The sequence below is a fragment of the Populus euphratica genome, unplaced genomic scaffold (assembly GCF_000495115.2).
Source record: "Populus euphratica unplaced genomic scaffold, PopEup_1.0 scaffold158.1, whole genome shotgun sequence".
In the NCBI taxonomy this organism is placed as follows: domain Eukaryota; kingdom Viridiplantae; phylum Streptophyta; class Magnoliopsida; order Malpighiales; family Salicaceae; genus Populus; species Populus euphratica.
Genome location: NW_011499913.1, coordinates 228,282 through 249,417, shown reverse-complemented (window position 1 = coordinate 249,417; position 21,136 = coordinate 228,282). Strand labels below are relative to the sequence as shown.

At 36.3% G+C, this 21,136-nt stretch overlaps 4 protein-coding genes across 9 annotated transcripts; 2 read left to right on the top strand and 2 right to left on the bottom strand.

Annotated features, from left to right (window-relative positions):
- Positions 1 to 5,594, top strand: LOC105134175 (zinc finger (Ran-binding) family protein). 2 transcript variants are annotated; one of them, XM_011038489.1, is made up of 6 exons: positions 1 to 955; positions 2,262 to 2,379; positions 2,605 to 2,957; positions 3,415 to 3,513; positions 3,717 to 4,949; positions 5,097 to 5,594. In XM_011038489.1, the coding sequence occupies exons 1-6, from the start codon at positions 264 to 266 to the stop codon at positions 5,098 to 5,100; spliced, it is 2,499 nt and encodes an 832-aa protein (XP_011036791.1). In that variant the 5' UTR covers positions 1 to 263; the 3' UTR covers positions 5,101 to 5,594. The 2 variants fall into 2 exon arrangements, with proteins under 2 accessions (XP_011036791.1, XP_011036790.1); XM_011038488.1 differs by having other exon boundaries at positions 2 to 955; positions 3,717 to 5,594.
- On the bottom strand, positions 5,095 to 8,705 carry LOC105134176 (protein DCL, chloroplastic-like). 4 transcript variants are annotated; one of them, XM_011038490.1, is made up of 4 exons: positions 8,601 to 8,705; positions 7,878 to 8,176; positions 7,033 to 7,769; positions 5,095 to 5,360 (listed from the first exon to the last, which is right to left on the bottom strand). In XM_011038490.1, exons 2-3 carry the CDS (start codon positions 8,152 to 8,154, stop codon positions 7,300 to 7,302), a joined length of 747 nt encoding a protein of 248 aa, XP_011036792.1. In that variant the 5' UTR covers positions 8,155 to 8,176; positions 8,601 to 8,705; the 3' UTR covers positions 5,095 to 5,360; positions 7,033 to 7,299. The 4 variants fall into 4 exon arrangements, with proteins under 4 accessions (XP_011036792.1, XP_011036793.1, XP_011036794.1 ...); XM_011038491.1 differs by having other exon boundaries at positions 7,033 to 7,776; positions 7,885 to 8,176; XM_011038492.1 differs by having other exon boundaries at positions 7,938 to 8,176.
- An 863-nt stretch (positions 8,706 to 9,568) lies between these two features.
- On the top strand, positions 9,569 to 11,624 carry LOC105134174 (microtubule-binding protein TANGLED-like). The gene is made up of 4 exons (XM_011038487.1): positions 9,569 to 9,882; positions 10,196 to 10,338; positions 10,446 to 10,504; positions 10,649 to 11,624. The coding sequence occupies exons 1-4, from the start codon at positions 9,802 to 9,804 to the stop codon at positions 11,437 to 11,439; spliced, it is 1,074 nt and encodes a 357-aa protein (XP_011036789.1). The 5' UTR covers positions 9,569 to 9,801; the 3' UTR covers positions 11,440 to 11,624.
- Positions 11,625 to 13,684: 2,060 nt separating this feature from the next.
- Positions 13,685 to 19,454, bottom strand: LOC105134173 (mitogen-activated protein kinase kinase kinase 2-like). 2 transcript variants are annotated; one of them, XM_011038484.1, is made up of 17 exons: positions 19,039 to 19,454; positions 18,494 to 18,535; positions 17,903 to 17,968; positions 17,705 to 17,815; positions 17,545 to 17,625; positions 17,357 to 17,434; positions 17,168 to 17,250; positions 16,478 to 16,559; positions 16,277 to 16,377; positions 15,964 to 16,003; positions 15,781 to 15,834; positions 15,655 to 15,704; positions 15,358 to 15,559; positions 15,053 to 15,256; positions 14,615 to 14,949; positions 14,472 to 14,527; positions 13,685 to 14,075 (listed from the first exon to the last, which is right to left on the bottom strand). In XM_011038484.1, exons 1-17 carry the CDS (start codon positions 19,342 to 19,344, stop codon positions 13,972 to 13,974), a joined length of 1,995 nt encoding a protein of 664 aa, XP_011036786.1. In that variant the 5' UTR covers positions 19,345 to 19,454; the 3' UTR covers positions 13,685 to 13,971. The 2 variants fall into 2 exon arrangements, with proteins under 2 accessions (XP_011036786.1, XP_011036788.1); XM_011038486.1 differs by having other exon boundaries at positions 15,790 to 15,834.
- Between the last annotated feature and the right edge of the window lie 1,682 nt (positions 19,455 to 21,136).

The following is a 21,136-nucleotide window of genomic DNA, read 5'->3' as shown; positions in this document are numbered from 1 at the left end:
GCATGTCCTGGCCCATGGCCTGTTACAACCCAGCACTTCTGGGCCAGAAATAGAATTTGCTCATTATAAAAATGGGCTTTACGGCTCCCATATCAATTTTCCTCTCTCTCTTTTTCTTGCTCAACCAAACAAGCAATACCTACAAGGGTTTAAGGCCTAAACTGAAGGGATTTGCTCTCTCGTTGTCTCCTTCCAACTAGAACCCTCAGTTCCAATGAAGGTTTTTGCTCACTTCTAACTAATGTCCTTTTCTCCCTCTAAAAATGGCAAAAACACCAATCTCTCTCCTCCTCTTAAGACGCCTAACTCTCACTACCCAAAACCCTAAACCCCCACCACTATCTCTCCTCCTCTTTAACAACCTTTACCTGAAACCCTACTCAACCACCAAAAATGCTAAGCCCTTGACAGAGCAACCAAAACCCAGCTCTCTGTCTGGTCGAAAGAGCTTTGTCTTTGATCAAATTGATGCCACTGAACGTGAACGCGCTGAAAAGCTCGAAACCCTCCAAAAAATCCGTGCTTGGCGCCAATCCAAAGACACCCCACAAGAACAGCAACAAGAAACAGTTGCTGCCCAAAACCCAGAACTTGATGGGACTCAAAAAACAGAAATGATTGACTCTCAAGATGAAAAACTGGAATCTGGGCTCCGTGATAATGGTGATTCTATTGTTGTTTTTGAAGAGTCTGGTTTGGTTGAGTTGAAGAGGAAGGAAGTGGAGTTGGTGCATCCATGGCCGGAGTGGATAGAGTTGATGGAGAGGTTGGTGCAACAGCATTATTTTGACCCTAGTAGGAAAGTTGCGGACAATATGGTAGAAAGTTGGGGACTTGATGTTTCTGGGGTTGGGAATGAGAGTGATGGTGATGGTGTTGGGATTGATTTTAATAATTTCAGGGCTGTACAGACTGCTTGTATTAATTTTGGCAAAGACCGGTTCGATATCTTCAGGTTCGTGGAATTTATGTTGTTGTTTTAAAGTTGGTTACTTGATTGCTGAAAGTGAATGAAAAATCGTTGTTTAGTTTGCTCCTTTCTCGGTCTGTTGAATTGTATACGATTTTTTCGAGGAAATTTTTTTGTGAGTTTTGTGAGATATTTGATTGTAAATGCAAATTGGTGGGACAGTATAGTACAAGTTAGCTATAATTTGTTAGAAGTTTGAGTTGATGGTGGTCTGTGCTTCCCTTTGTGATATTTCTTGCTACGATTAGTTCATCGAAGAACGAATGGGAGAAGATGGTTGAAATTGATTTTGTGAACTGTAAAATAGAACCTGTAGGAATCTACTGATATATACACAGTACCGTACATTCTTTGCTAAACTAAGCTTTTGGCTTGTTGTTCAATTTTTCTGTTTTCTCAAATTGAAATAGCACAAAGTGTGACATTGTTTTCCTGAATCTGAGAGTTGTAGCAACGAATTAATTTTTTTATATATACATATAGCATGCTTATTACAATAATGAAATGATTAAGAGGTTGATTTTGTGGATTTCAAGTGTTTTCAGACTGCTACTCTTAGTTTTGGAAAAGATCAGTTGGATACCATGAGTTTGGTTGGTAGATTTCATATTGTTGTTATAATAGTTGCTAACTTGGTTGCTGAAATGAAGTAAAGAGCATTTATTTGTTTTGTTCTTTGTGTGTGTCTGGGAATGTATATGAGTTTTTTTTTTTTTAAAGTGTTATGGGATATGGATTATATGTATATAAAATTTGATAGGATTAGGAAAATGTGGTTAATTAGATGTTTTGAGGTTTTGTTTGGTTTCTGATTTTCATGCTCATGTTTTCTAATGCTGTTATCAAAATGGATAAAGTATTTAGGTTTGAGGCTGTGCTGAATTCTGCCAGTATTTAGCTCATTCAACAATGGAATTGGACTTTGTAGGTTTGGAATCTGTGGTGAATTCAGCTGTAGTAAGGTTCATGAAATTGGGAATGGAAGAAATAGCTGCTTTTAGCTCTGTGCACTCTCCAGTGTAATACATAGATGGTTCAATCTTTGCTGATAAGCCTTTTGGGCTATATGTTCAATTCTCTGTTTTCCTTGTGTAAACAGTGTCCTGAATCCTAGATGTATGGAACAACATAAGTTCTAAATTTGTATTTTATTTTGTGATGCCTCTTATTAAAATGCACATTTTACTTTTAAGATTCTTTGTCTAGGTTTATTTTCTTGATGTATTCCAAATAATCTTATTTCAGCTATGGTCATTTTTCGTGACTGGTGACGAGAAAGAATTGATTTCAGGTCGTTGTCAAGACAGGATATTCAAATTTTAGTAGGCTATGGATGCCCAAACGTGAACAAGAAGGTTGTTTTCTCTTCAAAGCTTTTGAGGAAGCATGTCCACCTTGATGAAGGGCATGTAAGTGTTACTTTCTTAAGACTTTTTAGTTACCTTTTCATACTTTCCAAAAATGATATACTATCTCATGTGGCTCTTACTTGAATTGCATCTTATGACTTCGACTCTCATTATTTTGTTTTCCTTTGGAATCTCATTCATCAAGACAATTGTTTTTCAGGTTGGGTAAATTTATGATTGCCTAGTAATGGCCATTTTAAACATAACTGCTTTTTTGTTTTTCAGGTTTGTAGTAACTGTCGTTTGAGGAGCTCATGTGAAAGTGGATATCTACTAACAAACAAAGAGGATGAGGCAAGGACTATTGATCTTATGCGAGTTCTTTTAGCTTATGGTTTTGAATCCATAAATGGATCAGTAACCAATAGGTTTCTTCTGAAGCAAAAACCTGTCAGAACTGTTGTTCGTAAGTTACTTCATGAGGTTGCAAAGTTGAGTGCAGTACCAAGAGACCCAAATCTCCCCCCTCCAGTGATTAAAAGGCCTCCAACAAAAGTGAAACAACCTCCTACTTCTCCTAGGAAATGTGTTGGACGTGATGGCATTGATATGAAAAAGGGGGATTGGCTGTGTCCCAAGTATGTTCCTCTTTATGAGTTTATGCTTTGCTCATGGGCTGTTGGTTATTTTTTGTTCTTAATGAAGGGCTGCCAGATACCTTATCTAGGGATGCACATAGGTTTTTTTCTGGAACTTCTGAAAAATTAGTGGACCATTTCTTTTCTGCTGCTCTCTAGGTAATCCTATTATTGTTTTGTTCCTTGTTTTGGTTCAGTTTATGGTTTGACCTAGGTAATCCTATGGGCATCCTTGGAATATCTGTAATTACATGTGGAAGTTTTGCCAGGAAGATGTTAAATGAAATTGTTATGACAAGTTCAAGTGTTTTAAAACCAGAATTACCTAATTTTCTCAACCATAAAGATGAGTTTTAAAATTGTGTTTTAAGGCCATCATTAGCTAATTGTTTCAACTGTAAAGTTATTGTTAAAGTTTAAGTGTTTTATTGCTAAGAATGTGCCTGTATTTTCCCAGATGTGACTTCATGAATTTTGCCAAGAATGCAGTGTGCTTACAATGTGATGCAAAGCGGCCCAAGAGACAGTTGCTTCCAGGGGAATGGGAATGCCCAGAGTAAGTCTTCAACTGCAAATCACTAGTGTATTTTTCCACCTTGCAGTCTCTCACCTCATATTTCCAAATCATGTAGCGTTTATAGTTCTGCTTATTCTATATTATTTCTATACTTCAGAACAATGCAGCTTGTTTGTAAAATATGCTGTGTTTGTGCGGTTTGTTGGTAAAATTTTCAAGTTTTACACTCTATGCTGTGGCAGGTGTAACTTCTTAAATTATAGGAGAAACATGGCTTGTTTCCATTGTGATTGCAAGCGTCCACCAGATGCATTCATGGAAAATAAAATGGAAGAAAGGCAGCATGGTAGCAGAACAAGGTCGGAGAAGATTGTCAGCCACCCAGAAGTTTCCAGTGCCTGTAATTTTGACTTCGATGACAATGAGTCAGATGGGGCTGATGTTGCTGCTTTTGAGCATGCAGATTCTGCAGCTATAGTTGAAGACTTACCTCTGGGGATTCAAGCTCAGGAAGGAAATTCTGGACAGAATACAGATGATTTCAGTGAACCCAGAAGAATTTCAAGGGAATATTCTGTTCCTGAGCGTGATGGATTTGGAAGGGGGTTTGATGATTTTGATGATGAAGATGATATTGATAGTTATGAACTAGATACCCAAAATGATAAACCTGCACGGAAGGCTTCTCGAAACAATTTTTCTGACCAAGGGATTTCTGATTTGGAAGGAGATGGAGGTTCTGATTACAACTTGGGCATACGACTCAGGACAAGTCCTTCTGTTAAGCCATCAAAGCCCAAGCATCACAGAAGAGCTTTCTCTGGCTCTGATGATGAACTGGATATCGATTCAGATGAAGAGCGCTCTGTTCATCCAAAATGGAAATCCAGTCATGTTGCTGGTATTAGAAACAAAAGTGGAGTTCCAGCAGGTCCTTCCAAGGGATTAAGTTTTGGGTCAGATGAAGAACATGAACTTGATTCTGATGTGGATGATGATTTTGGCTCGAGCCATAGGAGACAGAGTAGAAAGGGTTCAGGTAGAAGGAATTTTGAGAGAAATTCTGATTTGAATGATGCTTCCTTTTCTGGTTCAGAATCTGATAACAATCATCGATGTTCTTGGAGAAATAGAACTGGAGGTAACAAATTGGAATCTGGTAGAAGAGGTAACCATTTTAGGGGTCGTGATCATGACTTTGTGAGAGACAATGAGATGAGATCCAAGGGTAAGATGGGTGATAGAAGAAAGTCTTGGGGTGATCATTTTGGTAGATCATCACCTGGTGCCCATGGTAAAAATAGAGGATTTCAGGGCACTGACTGTTCTGGGTGGAAAATGAATGGTGCAGGTTCACAGAATTTTAATGGACCGAAACAAGAAGGATTTAGAAAACGGCAAGGAGGAAGATCAATTGAATACAATACGGACATGGATCCGTGTGAGTTTAGAAATAGCCGACGTGTTATTGAAAGGTAAATCTGAGTTAAAGATGACAAGCATATGTCACATGCTTAGTTTCGCTGCTGAATAGCTTGCAGTTAAGTGAAATTGCTTTGAAGACGAAAAGCATGTGTCGCATCTCAACATGCTTAGTTTCCCTGCTAATAGCTTGCAGCTAGGTAAATCTGAATTAAAGATGACAAGCAGGTGTCACATCTCAACACGCTTAGTTTTGCTGCTAATAGCTTGCAGTTCTGAAACCAAATCGTCATGTTGATTACCTGGGGGAGACTGGCTGAAAGAAAGTTGTGGAAAATGTGAGCATCTTCAAATGTGCTAGTGCTGCTTTTTTATGTATTCGCTGACTGGCACTAGCTCCTCCATCCCCCATGGATAATGCCATGAACGCTGCTTTAGCCTGTAAGTGAGATATGGCGGGTCACCTGCTATAAGATATTTTATTAGCCTGGTAGAGTTGTTGGTAATAAAGAGGGAAAAAAGAGAGAAGAAAACTAATGACTGGCAGAGGTCTATACTTCTTAGCAAATGATCCATTTTATTTTTTTAATTTATCTCAGTTGTATATATTACTAATCTCGATATTGTTGTATTTGTACTAAACATTAATTGTATCTCAATTTTTTCTCCAACAGCATAGAGGTCCATTTTTCCTTTCATATGCGTGCATAATATTTATGGTGGACTTAAAACTTCTCTGTTACCTTTTGTGGGTGATGGTGTTGGCTTTTTGACTATTGCATGGTTTGTCATGCATTATGTGTCAGGGAGTCTTTAGTAGAAATTAGATGGTTTGAAGTGAACATATTAATAATATATTTTAACTTGGCTAGTCTTGCATGGTTTGTTTTAAATATTTTAACTTGAATAAAAAAATCTTTTAAAATAATTTTTTAAATTTCAATACATATTAATAAAGGATGGCATATCCAAGGCAAGATTCAGTACCAAACATCATCAGCAAACTATCCATAAAAGAATCAATAGCATTACTTGTAGTTTCACAGCAATAATAGGAGTAGCTATGCTATAGATTTGAGGCTAAACCAGGTCTTGTCAAGAGAAACAGTTTAATATGTCGGTGATATAATTCATTCCTGTTGCTGGGTAGAGAAATAGTACAAACACTTAACATTGCAGCCTTTCACTTTTTGTGCCTATCACTTTGTTCCTAACAGTATGGGACTGGTGGAGATATGGGACAACAATCTGTAGCTGGTGAAAACATTGCTGCAGGCCAGCAGTGATGGTCATTGGATCTTGGTGGGATGATTATTTAGTTAAATTTTTGTAACTATACTTCAATTATTTTTTAAAACTTTTTGAACCATATAAAATAATTTCTATACTTAAAATTGTTTTTGAATCGTTTTAAAAAATAATATTTTTAGCTAAAAATATTTTAAAATGCAACCTCTTTCATCCCATGCAATTACTCATTAAATTTATACCTCTTCATGTGTATTATTTTTTATTTTATTTTCGTGTCTTGAACAGTAACATCTACAACAGTATAATTACGCATGCTCTATTGCCTGGTTTAGTATATGTAGGAAAAACCTGTTCAAAAACCCTTTTACACGAGTTGAAAGATAAGAGTGGAGAAGGTCATAAGCTTGTACACCTGCTTTAGTGGCTCCATTGCAGTTCATGCCCAGTTATCTATATTGACATTGAGTACGAGTCAGAATTTTAGTCGGAAGTAACGACTTTCATGTTGGTGATTTCATTCGTTGCTGGTATGTTTATGACGAAGATAAAAGGATCTTAAACTTGATCATGGAAAAGGTAGCATGCAAATTCTTTCCCATCAGAAATTTCAAACTTACATAATGGTTAAAAGAATGCAACAGCAAAATAAATAAAAAAAATATGCAAGAGGTTTTTCAAAATTATTTTCTGTAGCCTGACACGAAGGATACTGGGTCTCATGGCCAACCGGATGGAACTGATGAAATTGCAGAACAAGATGGGGAGAGACTTAGCTAGACCAAGTATGCAGACCAAGAACAATTTGATAAATTGAGAATTAATGTTTATTACACTATTTATTGAGATTAAGATGTATTAAATTGAGTATTTAACAAAATAATTTACCTTTCAGCTGCCTCTCAAAAAACATGCTTCGTGGATTTATATTTGGCACTGAAAATTATAGGACTCGTGAATTTATACTGGGCACCAAAAAGAAACAGCTCAAAACTTGGACAAGAAATAGATTGAAACAGAAAAAACTGATGATCTCCAAAACCAAGCATAGAGCCTTCAAAATTTAAGCATTTAAGAGTCAAAACTTGGATATAAGAGAGACTTAGCTAGACAATACAGAAGAAAAATATGCAATCCTCATTTGTCTTCTATGATTCAGTTCCTTGATCTACCACCCCTTCCATAACCACGGCCACGACCTCTTCCACCTCTTCCACCATGACCACCTTTCCCTCCATGACCTTTACCTCCACCTAGAAAGTTGTCAGATTTTATTTTCATGTCCTCAGGCAGTGGAAGTATGTGATCCACACACTTCCGAAAGCTGAAATCATCCACAGACTCATCATCCCTAATTAGGAAGAAGCACCGACTCTTGAACATTGGATGAAACCGAACTTGGAAAGTTTGGATCCCCCCACCAATCTTTTTGTCAGGCTCTGTATGACCTCTCTTAAGCAACTCCAGTAGCACCATTTGTTCATACTTGTTAACATTAAGATTTGGAGGCCAGTAATGGAGCAAATTGTAGAAATAATCAAACATCTCCACTGCTGACGCAAAACTCTTAGGACCTAAGCTGACCGGACCTGAATTCTCCTTCTCTTTCTTCTCCTCTCCCTCTCCTGTCCCCTCGTAGAAATAATCAAACATCTCCACTGCTGACGCAAAACTCTTAGGACCTAAGCTGACCGGACCTGGTTGCTCCTCCTCTTTCTTCTCCTCTCCCTCTCCTGTCCCCTCTCCTTCAAGCTTCTCCGGTTGCTCCTCCTCTTTCTTCTCCTCTCCCTCTCCTGTCCCCTCTCCTTCAAGCTTCTCCAGTCGCTCCTCCTCCACAGATTTATCCACCTTCTGCTTCTTTGCTACATCCTCATTATCCTCCTCTTCTCCCTCTCTAGCTCGCTTAGCACCATTTGCTGCCACATCCTCCACCATATCCATTTCCTCAGTAGCTGTATCAGCTCTCTCCAGGTTGGTCTCAATGGCTTCGGCTTCTATCTCCTCTGCCATCAGTAAAACAGCCCAACAGCTCCTATTTCATAACCAGAATTTTGAGTTAGTTTCCAGCAAGGAATAACACAAAACATTAACAAACAAACCAAAAGACACCCTACTAATCATACATCAAAGCAATCATACATAAACAGAACATAGTTAATCATCTCTTATTCTATCCTAAAAACTGAACTCATAAAACTAACAATAAGTAATGTCAATTTGCAATCTGCTCCTCTGTCTTCAATTTTCTCTAGCCATCAAAGACTTCCTTTTGAATTCACTCAAATAACAACTCTTCTACATAGGTAATACTAGAACCAAAACTAAGCTTATAAGGGTTCGTAAGAAAAACAATCTACCAGCTTCATATTAAAAAAAATAAATCCAAAAAGCTTTGATGGCTAGAGATCAAACAAGCATGAATATAAGGTAACTAGAGATATTTCGATTGAACTTACTAGGAACTGGAGAGTGGACAAGCGGAGCTGCTGTCTGGCTGTGTGAAGTTGGGATTTTTAGGGTTCCATTGATTGTTTTTACTGATTTTAAATATCCGAAATGGCACCCACATAGAAACGGGTTTTCTTCCTCGGGCCAATAAAAATCGGATTTTTGAGGCTCAGAATTTTGATTTGAGATATGGGCTTTCGGCCTTTAAAACAAATGTACGACTTTTTGACCAATGGATTTATACTTTATTCTTTTTCTCAAAAAGCTTTATTTCTTTAGCACTTTCTAGAAAGTCTTCCATAAATATGAAATTGACCATGTAACTTTTATTTTTAATTTTTAAAAAACATGGAAGCAATATTTAGATTAATTATAAGATTTTGAGAAAAATTATAAATACAATAATAAAAATAAAAATTTATTAAATCAGAGTTATATTTTTTTATATTTATTTTCTGACCTCACAACATTTATATTAATTATGATTTTTTTAATTGAGTTGGGAGAAGATAATTTTTTATTTAATAGGTGTGTGTATAAAACAAATCTGGTAGGGATGAATCAAAGAATAATAAACAAATAGTAAAAACTAATAATATCTCCAACTCCAGTTTTTTTTTTTTAAAAAAAAAAGATTGGGTTTTAGCTAACTTTGTTTTGAGGACAATCAAACCAGGGTGGCATTGAATATTAATTAGATCATATGAAATTACTATTCCCACCAAGTATTGTTGATAATATTTTAAAAAAAATCTTATAAACTTTTAAGAATTTAATAAAATTTATTGGTCTGGATTGTGTTAAGCTTTTACCAGCATCATGATTATTAAAATTAAAAAGTAAACAAATAAATCAATAATATTTATTAGTAAATAAATGTTAATTATACACCCCTTTGTCATTTTAAAATGGGAGCAAAAGTAGCCGTTAGCAACGTTATTTTGAGGATGGATTAGACCGTTGGGGGACAAAAAGATCCGTTACCCTAAGCCCTAAGGTCTTCCAGTTTTGTTCTCTCAACCTCAAAGACAGAACTAAGTGAGGGAGTACAAAGCAAAAAAGAAGCGATCACTTCAAGAGGGACACACAAAATTTGTAACTGACCCATCTTTGAAGTCTCTGGTTCAATGGGAATTTAGAGGGAGAGCTTTGAGACCCACTTCGGAGTTGTTTTTTGTTACTTACTTTTGTGTGATTTGTTAGCCAATCATGGTTGCAAGAACCCCACCAAAGCAGAGGAAGATGGTGGTTCCTCTCGACCCAGTTTTAATCAGAGAAACTTTAAAGAAGGTACATATTTCTTAGCTCAAAATATCGAACAAACCCACCGATCTCTCTCCCTTTTGTTTTTGCCTGAGAAAAATGGTGAGGAAGAAAGAAAATCTTCAAATTCGGGTCTTTGATTTTCTATAAGTTTGACTTTTGTGTCTTCAGATTTGGACCATTTGCTTGAATCCATTTGATTATAGGAAATTTTTCTGACTTTCAGTCATTTTCAGTCCTAAAGTTCGTTTTTTTTTCCTAGCGACCAAGTACAACTTTTTTTATTATGTATGTTTCTGTTACACTAGAATAATGGGTTTGCTTTGTAAATTCTGTGAAGGTGGACAGATGCATGGCTAGATTGCAAGAGCTTCAGTACACAGCGGCAGGTGGGAATAAGGTGATAGCTGGGGTTAGTCTCAGTCCTAGAAGTACCAGGGGGTATCTAAGAACTAGTCTTAGGTGCAAGCAAGAATCTTTAAGGTAAATTAGAAATTGGGCTGTGATAAAAATTTGAACTTTTGATGTTCCTTGACTATCTCTATGGAGATTTGCTAAAAATTTTGTATTGTGTTTTTACCAATTTGAAGGATCAAGAATGGTGCTCCTAAGAAATCTCCAGTGGGCAAGCTGCCAGCAACTTCAATAGGTATCTCTCTTTCTCGTTTGATTTCAATTATTAACAAGGCCTTTCTTTTCTTGGTTGTTGATAAATGAGAATCTGCTATTGAAAATTTGAAGAACCGAACAGTCATTGATCGAATAATTTAAATGACTTGAACGTTTAATGCAGGAGAATGGAGGCGAATGTCATTGCCAGCAATGCTAGTGGGTGAGACAATGGGAGAGATTCTACAGGCAAGCCAATTTGCGAGAGAAATTGTGGCAGCTGTTTGTTGCAAAACCAAGAAACTCACACTTGAAGACCCCAAAACTCCATTGACCCAACAGAGAAAACAAAGGCCTCACCACCCTGAAGACACTGAACTCAAATCCAAAAGGAAGAAGGAAAAGCAAACTAAACTGCAGTCAATTCGATCAGAATTCGGCTCTCCAACTCTTCAAAGAGCTCGATCACGAATTAACTTCAAGGTTTCACCTCCAAAGAAGAGAGAAATGGATAAAGAAAATGCTCGGTATTTGGCGAATAGAGTTTCTCCTAGGAATAGGCCATGGGTTAAAAAGACAGTATTGTTTCCAAACCCTCTGTTCCTTTCTACAGATTCTACACAGCAGCAGAAGTTTTGCAAGACAAGGTCTCCAGTGATTGCAAGAAACAAAAAGCAGACAACCCCACATAAGTTCTTGATCAAGTCCCCTCCATCAGGTTCAAAATTTCAAGTAAAGATCAAGAACCCACCAGTTCTTTCTCTCTCACCTACAAGACCTACAAACTTGAGCAAGAAATCACCAAAGTCGTCAACTGCATCGAAATTTCGTCGATCATTTTCGCCTTCAAGGTTGGCCCACAAATTGATGTCCCCATTGAAAGGCAGAAAAATTGTGCAAAAGAGTGATGTGCTAATGAGTGGACTGAAACAGCGTCCAATAGCACCTAGACGGTTCTCACTGGGGAGAATTTGAGTTGTGTTTTCCTTTGGTTTGTTGATTTGTTTGCTGATCGAGATACTTTATCACTGTCCATAGTTGATTCTTTTACATTCCCAACAAGTTTGAATTGTTGGTTAACATTGTTGATTCTTGAGGAATTTGATCATGGATTCTCGTTGTATAATAAAAACTGCTTCCTTGGCTTTCAATGTTACGAATTCTTTACATTTTAGCTCAGTTTCTGTTGAGCTAATAATACCTTTGTTCTTCAGAGCAGGGTCGACTCAACAGAAACTGAGGATTTGGACTAGCTTAGAGGAGACTATATCTTCCTAGTAATCCGAAAATGGCAAGGAGCCACGGATTTTTCCCGCCCTGGACTGCCAAGCAAATACGCAGAAAGTTCTTTCCAAGAAAGAACAATCATTAACAGATAAGGGCCATTTATCTAGTGTGCGCACCAAATGGTTATGAAAAGAATACCAAGGATAAGAATAAAAATTGACTATTATCACAATGCATGTTAAGATAAGGATTGAAATAGCACGTTGAAAAGAGAGATTTATTTTATTTTTTTTAATTAAAAGAAGTTTTATTTTTTAATTATATTAAAACATGAAAAAAAGGTGACGTTGTCTCTCACGAAGGAATAAAACAAAGGTTCTATCGCCAAAAGCAATTCCGCCAGGCTTTAGGGCTTCTTTAGAAATGTAATATAGATTTTTTTTTTTATATAGTATTTTTTATGTAAAAATATATTAAAAGATTATTTTAAAAAAATTATTTTTTATATCAATATATTAAAATAATAAAAAACAGAAAAAATAATTTGAAATTAAAAAATATTAAAAAAAAAAAAACAGTTAAATGGCAATGATAAACTCTACCTTAATAAAAGAAAAGATTCCAAAGACAGAGGCATGTGGAAACAAGTTGGCAACGGGGCTCAGAATGTGTACCCGGACGCGGTTTCGTTTTCTCTTCTCTGTAGAAATCTTGTGTAAGGCGGCCATTCTAGGCCTCTAAGCAGGGAGGGAGCGCCTGTCTTTTCACTTCTTCAACTTCAACTTCTCTAGATATTACTATCCTGTTTTTCTTCTACTTTGCTGATAGCTTGTATACAGTTCTGTTAGGATAAATCCCTAAGTCGCCATTAGGGACATAGTAAGCCGCCTGTTATGTACAATTTATATTTATAAGAAATAGAACCGATGTTATTCATGTAGATCATCGTTCTTCTTACACTGGAGTTACACTGAAAGATGAACATGAGTTTCTGAAGGTATCCTTTTTCCCCGTGTGAAAAGATTCATCAATAAGGTCTGCTAGGTAATCAAGAATGAGCATAGGCAGCATTAGCTTGTAGGAAGCTGTAAGAAGCTAAGAGCTGGACCCAGGTGAAAAGTAGCAGATGGTAAAGCCGTTGTTGCCAGGAGGGTGTTAGAACTCGGTAGTCCAGTAAAAATACCCAACTGCAGCCAACTGCTGTAGTTAACCAATTAAAACCCGCACCTAAAATCCAAAAGAAAGCCCAGAACCCTGAATTGTTGGATCCAAACAATCCAGCTGAGCTAAGGATTATTAGCAGACGAGCCGATGCAATGAAGATCCCGTTAGAATCAAGCATCAACTGGATCAAACTAAATTCCACCAATGAGGAGGATGAAAGAGCTGTATCCCTTCGTCCGGAGGAAAAGGAAGCTCGAGAAAATCAGACTTATGATCTAGGTTATCTGGAGAAACCTAGGTTTGCCCTTACAGGAAATTAAGACAATTAAGGAACTGAAGTTCTCTAATAAATCAGATCTTTCACAGGAGCAAATAGAAGCGCTTCAGGAAACTTGGAATCACATCCGAGCAGGGACCCTTGATCCTGAACCAGTCAGGAAATTAGAGAAAATCATTTGTGATTATATTTTTATTTGACAAGCGGTCAACTAGAGTGAAGGGACTAAATCACGGGTTTTTCAAACATAAAAGACTAACCGATAATAAGGATCAAAATCCAGGGACTAAGGGATAGTATACTCTAATTCTAAGTTTACTTGTCACTCACATATTGATAGAGATAGATCATTCACCTGATAAGGACTGCTTCATTTTGAAAGAAACACAGACGGGAAACCACTCTGCACATGCATGGGTAGATTCCATCCCAGATAGAATTGCAGTTGTCAAATGCATGAAGCTTCATAAATAATGAAATGTTGCAAGATCAAGATTCAAAAGAGCTACACACGAAAGCTAGAAGAAAAAAAAAAGAGCTACACACGAAACCTAGAAGAATGTGGACAAAAATTTCAGACGCTTATGAATACTCAGTATGATTTTTTGTACATTGATGTTACAAACCTGAGAGACATGTATAATTCTCTCCACCCCTCCTCAAAAACTAGGAGAAACAAATATGATAACACTTCCGCTCCTTTTTCTATACGGTACAACATAACAAACGCCATTCAGGCTGAACAATGAGAAAATTGCTGCAATATCCACACATATCGGGCAAACCATCCACACTGGGCCACATTCTTACCAATCCTGATGACACTCCAAGCCTTGCATTCATTTGCCTGGAGATGCAAATCTTGTCCGCTCTCGCTGCCGACCTGATGCTCGATCCCTTGGAGATGATGTTTTACTTCCTGAGCCTGCATGGCGTATCATCTCTGCAAACATAGTTTTCAGAGTTATGCAATAATATCTAAAATCATTGATGTCATGAGTGATTGCAAAATCTACCATGTTTTTTCTATTGGTTTGGAAGAGGGGGGGCAATATAATCAGTTGTACTTTATCTCCAACAAGATAACAAGATGATTTAATGTGTATCTTGCCTTTCCACACTAGCTTTTAGACAGCATAGAAAACACTTGATAAGCTAATCCAAACAGTTGATGGATGATGAAAATTCAGGCAGTGGTGACTGCAGTGCTGATGATTTTCCAAACAGTATCACTTGCAAGTACGTACATGAAACGGTAAAAGCATTGGAGTTGACAAATGTGGGAACACTGTTAATTAATTGATATTTAAATAGATGGGGAACAAGAAGAAAACTACACCTCTCTTGCTCTCGAGCTCTTGGTCAAGCTCTTCTTTCCACTTCCTTTGTCTCACACTGTGAATAGTAAATCATCATAGTTCAGATTATTTCACACCTGGAAGAGAATCACGGAAGCTCTAAGGATGCAATCTATGGGCTAACCTTGGATAAACTGTTTCTGGTTGATCATCAAGTGGAAGCCCTTTCCGATCATTGCTCCAAGGGGGTGAATTGTCCTCGGAAGCTTGATCGCTTGCATTGCCAACATTAGATGCACGTTTATTGCTCCCAGGACTTCTGGTGCTAACAGCATCAGTTGATGTAGATGGGCTTCCAACAGGGACTTGACTGGGTGACCTGCTTTTAGGAGGTAATTTCAAGTAATTTGGAGGAGTTTCATCACGTGAACTTCCACCAAAACTTGGAGAGCTTGGCGCATTCAAATTGTTGTAGAACTCTTCATATAAAGGTGTTTGCAGTTTCCTCAGTTCCAAAGCCTGAGAAATCAAATTGAAGCTAAATATTATGATGCAGTGAATCCAGATCTAAAACAGCACAAGGAAATGGCTAATCTTCAATATTAAAGATAAGCAGCAGAACCTTTTCAGCAAGAAAAGCTCTAATTTTTGACTCAGTAAGTGCATCATTATCCTCAGAAAGCGATGCCCCACAGTAAGATGAAGCATTTTTGCCCCCCTGAACTGGTTGACCGGCGTCTGATTTTTTGCCTGCTTGTTCTAGTTTTGGATTCTCATCATATTTGCACCTCCAATCTCCAGAGAGCTCACATTTGGGATCAGAACTCTAAACAAGGCACAGTTTCCAATAAACTATATAACTTTGAAGCTGTTGAATGATTAAAAAGCTACACCAGCAATGATAATGATGTCAAAGCAGTTGCTCACCTTATTGAAGTCATTAGAAGTCAACAGAGGACCGAGCTTTACTTCACTTACAGAAAAATCATTGTCAATCTGACACATGTCGTCATCACTGTTTTGTGTTTCCAATGCACCCTTACTTTCAGACAGTTTCTCAGGATCCATTGAGCAGTTCAGACTACCCGAATTACAGACATCCATTGTGTCATAGGCAGATGGCATTTGACTGGCAACAAAATTTTTATTACTTTTAGAAACATCTACAAGTAAAGCACGTACAATGTGTTAATACGGAAAGGTAAAATATAGAAAGGTACTTGCATGGTTTCAGGGTGAGTGGTATATGACTGCAAAGGAATTCCAGAAAGTTCCTGAAGGAAATAGTCTTCGATTAAAAACATGGAATGAGAGGATGCATGAAAATCAGAGTACAGAATCAGGTCCAACTATACCGACCATAACATGATCAGATATGCCAATCTCCCCAGTAACAAATGGATGCTGCATTTAATGACAGTTTGAAATGTTGTTAAATATTAACCATCAATAAAAAATCTGTATTAGAACAAAAAATATGCCACTACCTACAATGTGCTCAAATAAACAAAAGGCTAAGAACATTAAAATCACCTGCAGCAATTTAGATGCCTCTGGCCTCATATCTGGTTCCCTGCATTAGAAATTACATGTGCCAACCATGTTCAGGAGGAAAACGAAATTAGTGGGCTTACTAATTGTATCTGAGGGTTGAACGTTAAACTTAATTATTTGGAAGTAAGAATGCAACCTATAATTTTTTTTGATAGGATTTGAACTTATAAACTACCACAGCACTACCAAAGTATTTCAAATTAAGGGAGTTAAACCCCATAGGATGAAGCATCTAAGCCATTGTAATTTGCATATTGATATTGTTCAAAGAAGAAGAGAAAAGGAAACTTACTTGTGCAAGCACTTGAGCAGAAAATCTTTGGCCTCTGGAATGAGATGATTGGGGATTTCTGGATGAGACTTTGTCGACCCTATATAAAAGAGTGCCGCAACCTAACAGAAATGTTGGTAATTACAATATATTGGAAAGCACCTCATGGAATACTGTGTGTCTGCACGCGAGCACTTGTTCAAAAGCTAGAAAATTAGGTACCTCTTGATATTGTTGGCTCCAAGGAGGCTTTCCAGTGGCCATCTCAATGACTGTGCATCCAACACTCCATATATCAGCAGAGCTAGGGAATTGTTTTATAGAATATCAGTAAGGTTCAGTTCTGTTAATTTAAGCGATGAAGAAAAAACTGCCACTTTGATCATGTCACTTATAGATGAAGAAGCAATTAGATACATTATGCACAGACCAGAAAATACTAAAGTAAAATTCAAATACCATGACTTCATTTAAATTCTCCAAAGCTCCCATATAAACCATGTAAGTTTTTGTGTATGGCACACATGGCTGAAAAATTAGCTATACAAGCTTCTGTATGAAACGGATCACAGAGATCAAGAACATAAGATCTGCAACTACATCTTTTAAAATTTAAGCCACACTATTTAATGTCAAATAGAACTTATTTTATGGCAACATGGAAGGCAATTCCAAGACAATTTTGTTGGACCTTCTAATTTGAATTAAACCCCAGGAAGCCTCGGGATTCTTTTATTTTAAAAAACATCTGTCTTCTTCTATGGTGATAGCCATGTATGGCACTTTGCCTTCCTAGTCACACCTTTCTTCATGCCTCATTTTTTCCCAGTCCTTATAACTCACACTACTTATTTTCTGTTTCTCATGTAGTAGAATGGACACGAGAAATAAATGGTACTTAGTTGTCCTTACAAGCTATGTCCCGTCTGCAGAATGACTTCAGGAGCCATCCAGTATGGTGTGCCCTTCATAGATTTGGCCCCTGAAACAGTAGCCTGCAGTGACAAGGGTCACACATATCAGAAGTGATATTTAGAAATACTTCCTACAGCATAGAGAACAAGGTAGGTGTAGTATGCAGCAGGCCAGACATGTGCATACCAACTCCACGACCTGTTTTGATGCACCAAAATCTGCAAGTTTGATGCATCCTTTATTATCTACAAGAATGTTTGCCCCCTGGGAGAAGATGAAGAAGACATGTCATTGTTCATAAATAAAAATGAGAAAAAGGCTAAAGACCTTTCCTCACATGTATCAGGGGAAGGAAATTAAAAATTCAAAGCTACCTTAATGTCCCTGTGCATAATTCCATTGTTGTGTAAATACTCCAACCCCAGCAATAATTGCTTGGTGTAGGTTCTTATAACCTGTTCAAGTTAGCACACATGATTCGCCCTGAGTCACCTGATATGAACAAGCTCAATTGGCAAAGAGTCAAAGACTTACTGGCTCAGGGAAGGGTCCAAATTTCCCCAAAAGAGATGATATTGATCCGCCTGGGACAAATTCAAGCAGAATATTTATGGTTTCCTCCTCCTGAACTACACCCAAATATCTCTGAGGATAAGAATAACTTGCAAAGTCAGAACTATGGTAGACTTCATCAATTCAAATGATAAACAGAAGATCAGTCTCAATACTCACAACAATGTTGGGATGGGAGAGATTCTGTAGAAGCCTCACTTCTTCCTCAAGCTCTCTGATGTGAGCCTACTTATAGCAACAATCAAGTGAATTCAGATAATAATTTCTAAAATCAACGTTGAGAGAAAGCCTATTACAATAACTACCATAATTACAACGTTTCTGCATGATTCTGGAATTATGAACTTCATATTATAGATGACTGACTCAGAATCTTTAGGTTCCCAAGTGCATGAAAATTGGCCAAATTAAAGCTCCCTCACTCAGGTAGGCAAGACATCATATTATATGCTGGTTGATGTAATTTTCTGGTTTTCAGAAACCTAGCAAACACGTTAATTCTTCATAGCCAAAGAAAACAGCATAAGACAGGAAAACAATCCTTCAGTATACAAAGAAGAGGAGATAATCCTCTCCCCTTGTTCCTGATACAACTTAAAGCTAACCACTTGTGTGCTAATCTTAAATACTGCCATGCTAAAGAAATAATATCGTTCATGAGGAGGATCATGCATCAAATAGATTCCATTCTTCAGAGAATTTAAAATAATCAAAATGAGCCACATACGAGTAATTGTTTTAGATTCATACCTGAGCTTTCTCTCTTGTAGCTCCATTAGCTGCAATAGAAACCTAAGAAAAAACAAAGCAAAAAAGCATCAGATTTACACCCAAACCAACATTTTTTATAACTGCAAGAAGACTCTCGGAAGTGAAATGAACATAAACACAGAGACTAACAGCAACAATCAAAATACTGCATAGGTAACAGACTCCATCCCAACTGTAAATCACTCACTACCCAATTAAGAAATATGAAAAACCAGGCCCAGAATTATGAAACAAATACTAAAAATCAAAATCAGTGAGAAAGAGCATCAAACTTGAAAGTCTCCAAAACCCAATTCAGCATCAAACCCCAACCCATAGCCCAAAAAATCATACCTTAAATCTTAAATCAACAAGACCCATTTAAAATTCGGTCCCCAAAACCCAAAATTCAACAAAAACACACTTAAAAGATCAAGAACTCAAAAACCTACACTAAAAACCAAAAACTATCCAAAACCCATTTCTAGAAACACACTGAAAACTCAAAATAAACAAAAACCAGATAGAATCAAGAGAAAAGCAACCTGCTTTATTGCTAAAAGCTCTCCGGAATCAAAGTTCATGCCCATATAAACATGCCCAAATGCACCACAACCAATCAACTCCCCTTTACGGTACCGGATCGGAGGAGGCATTGGAGGTGAAGATGATGAAGTGGATTTGCTAAAGATCCTTGATTTACGAACGCAAGAATTGAACTTGTCAACTAATGTTGAAGTTAATGGATTAATTGAACTGCAGTAATTACTTTCTTGATTGGGATTATCAGGATCTTGATGATCTTGAGGGGGTGTACGGAATGCTAATGATCTCCTAAAGAAGTCTTGCATTATGACATAAAGAGAGACAGAGAGAAAGAGAGTGTGACTGATGGAGTTAATGGAGGGTGTTTCTTTCCATCCATGAGGGGGGGATGGGGGAGGAGGGAAAAGTTGGGGGAGATTTGTGATTTGAAAAATAAGAAAATGACATGGATTTAGTATAAAGAGATTTTTAAAAAAGCAAAATACATTTTGCATCCTATAATTTTGTAAATTTACAATTACCTGCTATAATTTAAAAACATTATCATTCATATCTTGAGTTAACAAAAAAATCTTAAATCTAACAAAATAAACAAATTCACTTTTATATATATATAATCAAAAATACCCAATAAATAATAAATATTAGATAAATTTTCTATTTTCAAACACTTGAAAAACATCAAAGTCTTGTTTTGAGGATGTTGAAAATGTAATGAAAGGTGTTTAGTAATACTAGTAATGACATAAATTGATGATGATAAAGTACATATTTAGAATTGTGTTAATAATTATTTTTTGTTTAGAAATATATTAAAAAATAATTTTATTATTATTAAAAAAATAATTTTAATATCAATATATTAAAATAATTTAAAAATATAAAAAAATTATTTTAAATAAAAAATAATTTTTAATTTTTTTGCTAACATGATACTCTCATAGCGTGCATTTATCATATTTAAGAAATAACTTTTGGAACTGATTTTTTTTTTTTTGTGGTAGAAGAACATTCTTCAATTTATGGGAGATGTGTTGATAGGAATTATAAAATTAAAGTTGCATTGAGACAAACTGTTTAATGAAATACTAAGTTTCAATTCTTTTCTAATTTTTAGAAAAGTTGTAATATTAATTTGATGGAAAAGTTTTAATATTAGTATTGCAAGAGATTTTTAGTTATTAAATAAAAAATAATGATAATTTTATAAATAATTAAATATTTTTTATTGATTTTTTTTTTAATGAAGATCTTAAGTATTAGCTCGTGTACAAAGTTTAATATATAAATAATAATTTTTCAAAATATATCAAATAATTATAATATAAACCAAACTACAAGATGTAAAGGATAATTGTTTTTTTCTTTAAATATCAATTTAATATCTAACATATAACAAGTTTATCAAATTCATATTAAATTAAAACTTTTTTTATATATTTATTAGACTAAACTTGAAGTTTGAATCTATTCACATTCTGCATCTTGAGTTTGTCAATCAATACAATTTATTTTAAAACAACATCTTTATAGATTAAAAAAAAAAGTTGAATTTTGCATCGAGAGTCTTGGCCTAGCGGTGGAAGGGACTTGTTTTGTTCCATTACATCTGGGTTCGAGTCTTCATGTGCATGTCTGTCACCCTCGCGGTGCCTTACATACCTATTGGGTTTGCAGGGTGTTCAGTAGGTAATGGGATTAGTCGTGGTGCGCACAAGCTGGTTCGGACATCTATGTAAATAAAAAAAAAAAACTGAATTTTTATAAAAATTAGAAAGATATTCTTTAAACTTAACCCGAACAAGTTTCCTGCAAGTTTGACTTAATTAATTAAATAGCAGGTTAATGTCTTAGGTAATTCAAATTTTACCAGGCCAACATCCACTCTAATTCAAAAGAAAACTTGACCCAGAGCCTCCCTTCAAATTTTAAACGCTTGACTTTATAATTTGCACATCGATATATTTCCTTCGCGCAAAATATGATCAGCAACAGGCACCTGCAAATTTCTCCCTTTAAATTCCGCTTTTAAACATACCTTTATCTTGCTTTTTTGATGTTCTGCACTCACAACTACAATAGAAGCTTTGGCTTGGT

Coding starts and splice junctions, on each gene's coding strand:
- LOC105134175 (XM_011038489.1), top strand. CDS start 264: ATGGCAAAAACACCAATCTCTCTCCTCCTCTTAAGACGCCTAACTCTC. Junction 956..2,261: donor GACCGGTTCGATATCTTCAG/GTTCGTGGAATT, acceptor AATTGATTTCAG/GTCGTTGTCAAGACAGGATA. Junction 3,514..3,716: donor GGGGAATGGGAATGCCCAGA/GTAAGTCTTCAA, acceptor ATGCTGTGGCAG/GTGTAACTTCTTAAATTATA.
- LOC105134176 (XM_011038490.1), bottom strand. CDS start 8,154: ATGGCAGAGGAGATAGAAGCCGAAGCCATTGAGACCAACCTGGAGAGA. Junction 7,770..7,877: donor GCTTGAAGGAGAGGGGACAG/GAGAGGGAGAGG, acceptor ACGAGGGGACAG/GAGAGGGAGAGGAGAAGAAA.
- LOC105134174 (XM_011038487.1), top strand. CDS start 9,802: ATGGTTGCAAGAACCCCACCAAAGCAGAGGAAGATGGTGGTTCCTCTC. Junction 10,339..10,445: donor TGCAAGCAAGAATCTTTAAG/GTAAATTAGAAA, acceptor ACCAATTTGAAG/GATCAAGAATGGTGCTCCTA. Junction 10,505..10,648: donor GCTGCCAGCAACTTCAATAG/GTATCTCTCTTT, acceptor CGTTTAATGCAG/GAGAATGGAGGCGAATGTCA.
- LOC105134173 (XM_011038484.1), bottom strand. CDS start 19,344: ATGCAAGACTTCTTTAGGAGATCATTAGCATTCCGTACACCCCCTCAA. Junction 17,626..17,704: donor TTGGACCCTTCCCTGAGCCA/GTAAGTCTTTGA, acceptor TAACTTGAACAG/GTTATAAGAACCTACACCAA. Junction 15,560..15,654: donor ACCACTCACCCTGAAACCAT/GCAAGTACCTTT, acceptor TTTTGTTGCCAG/TCAAATGCCATCTGCCTATG.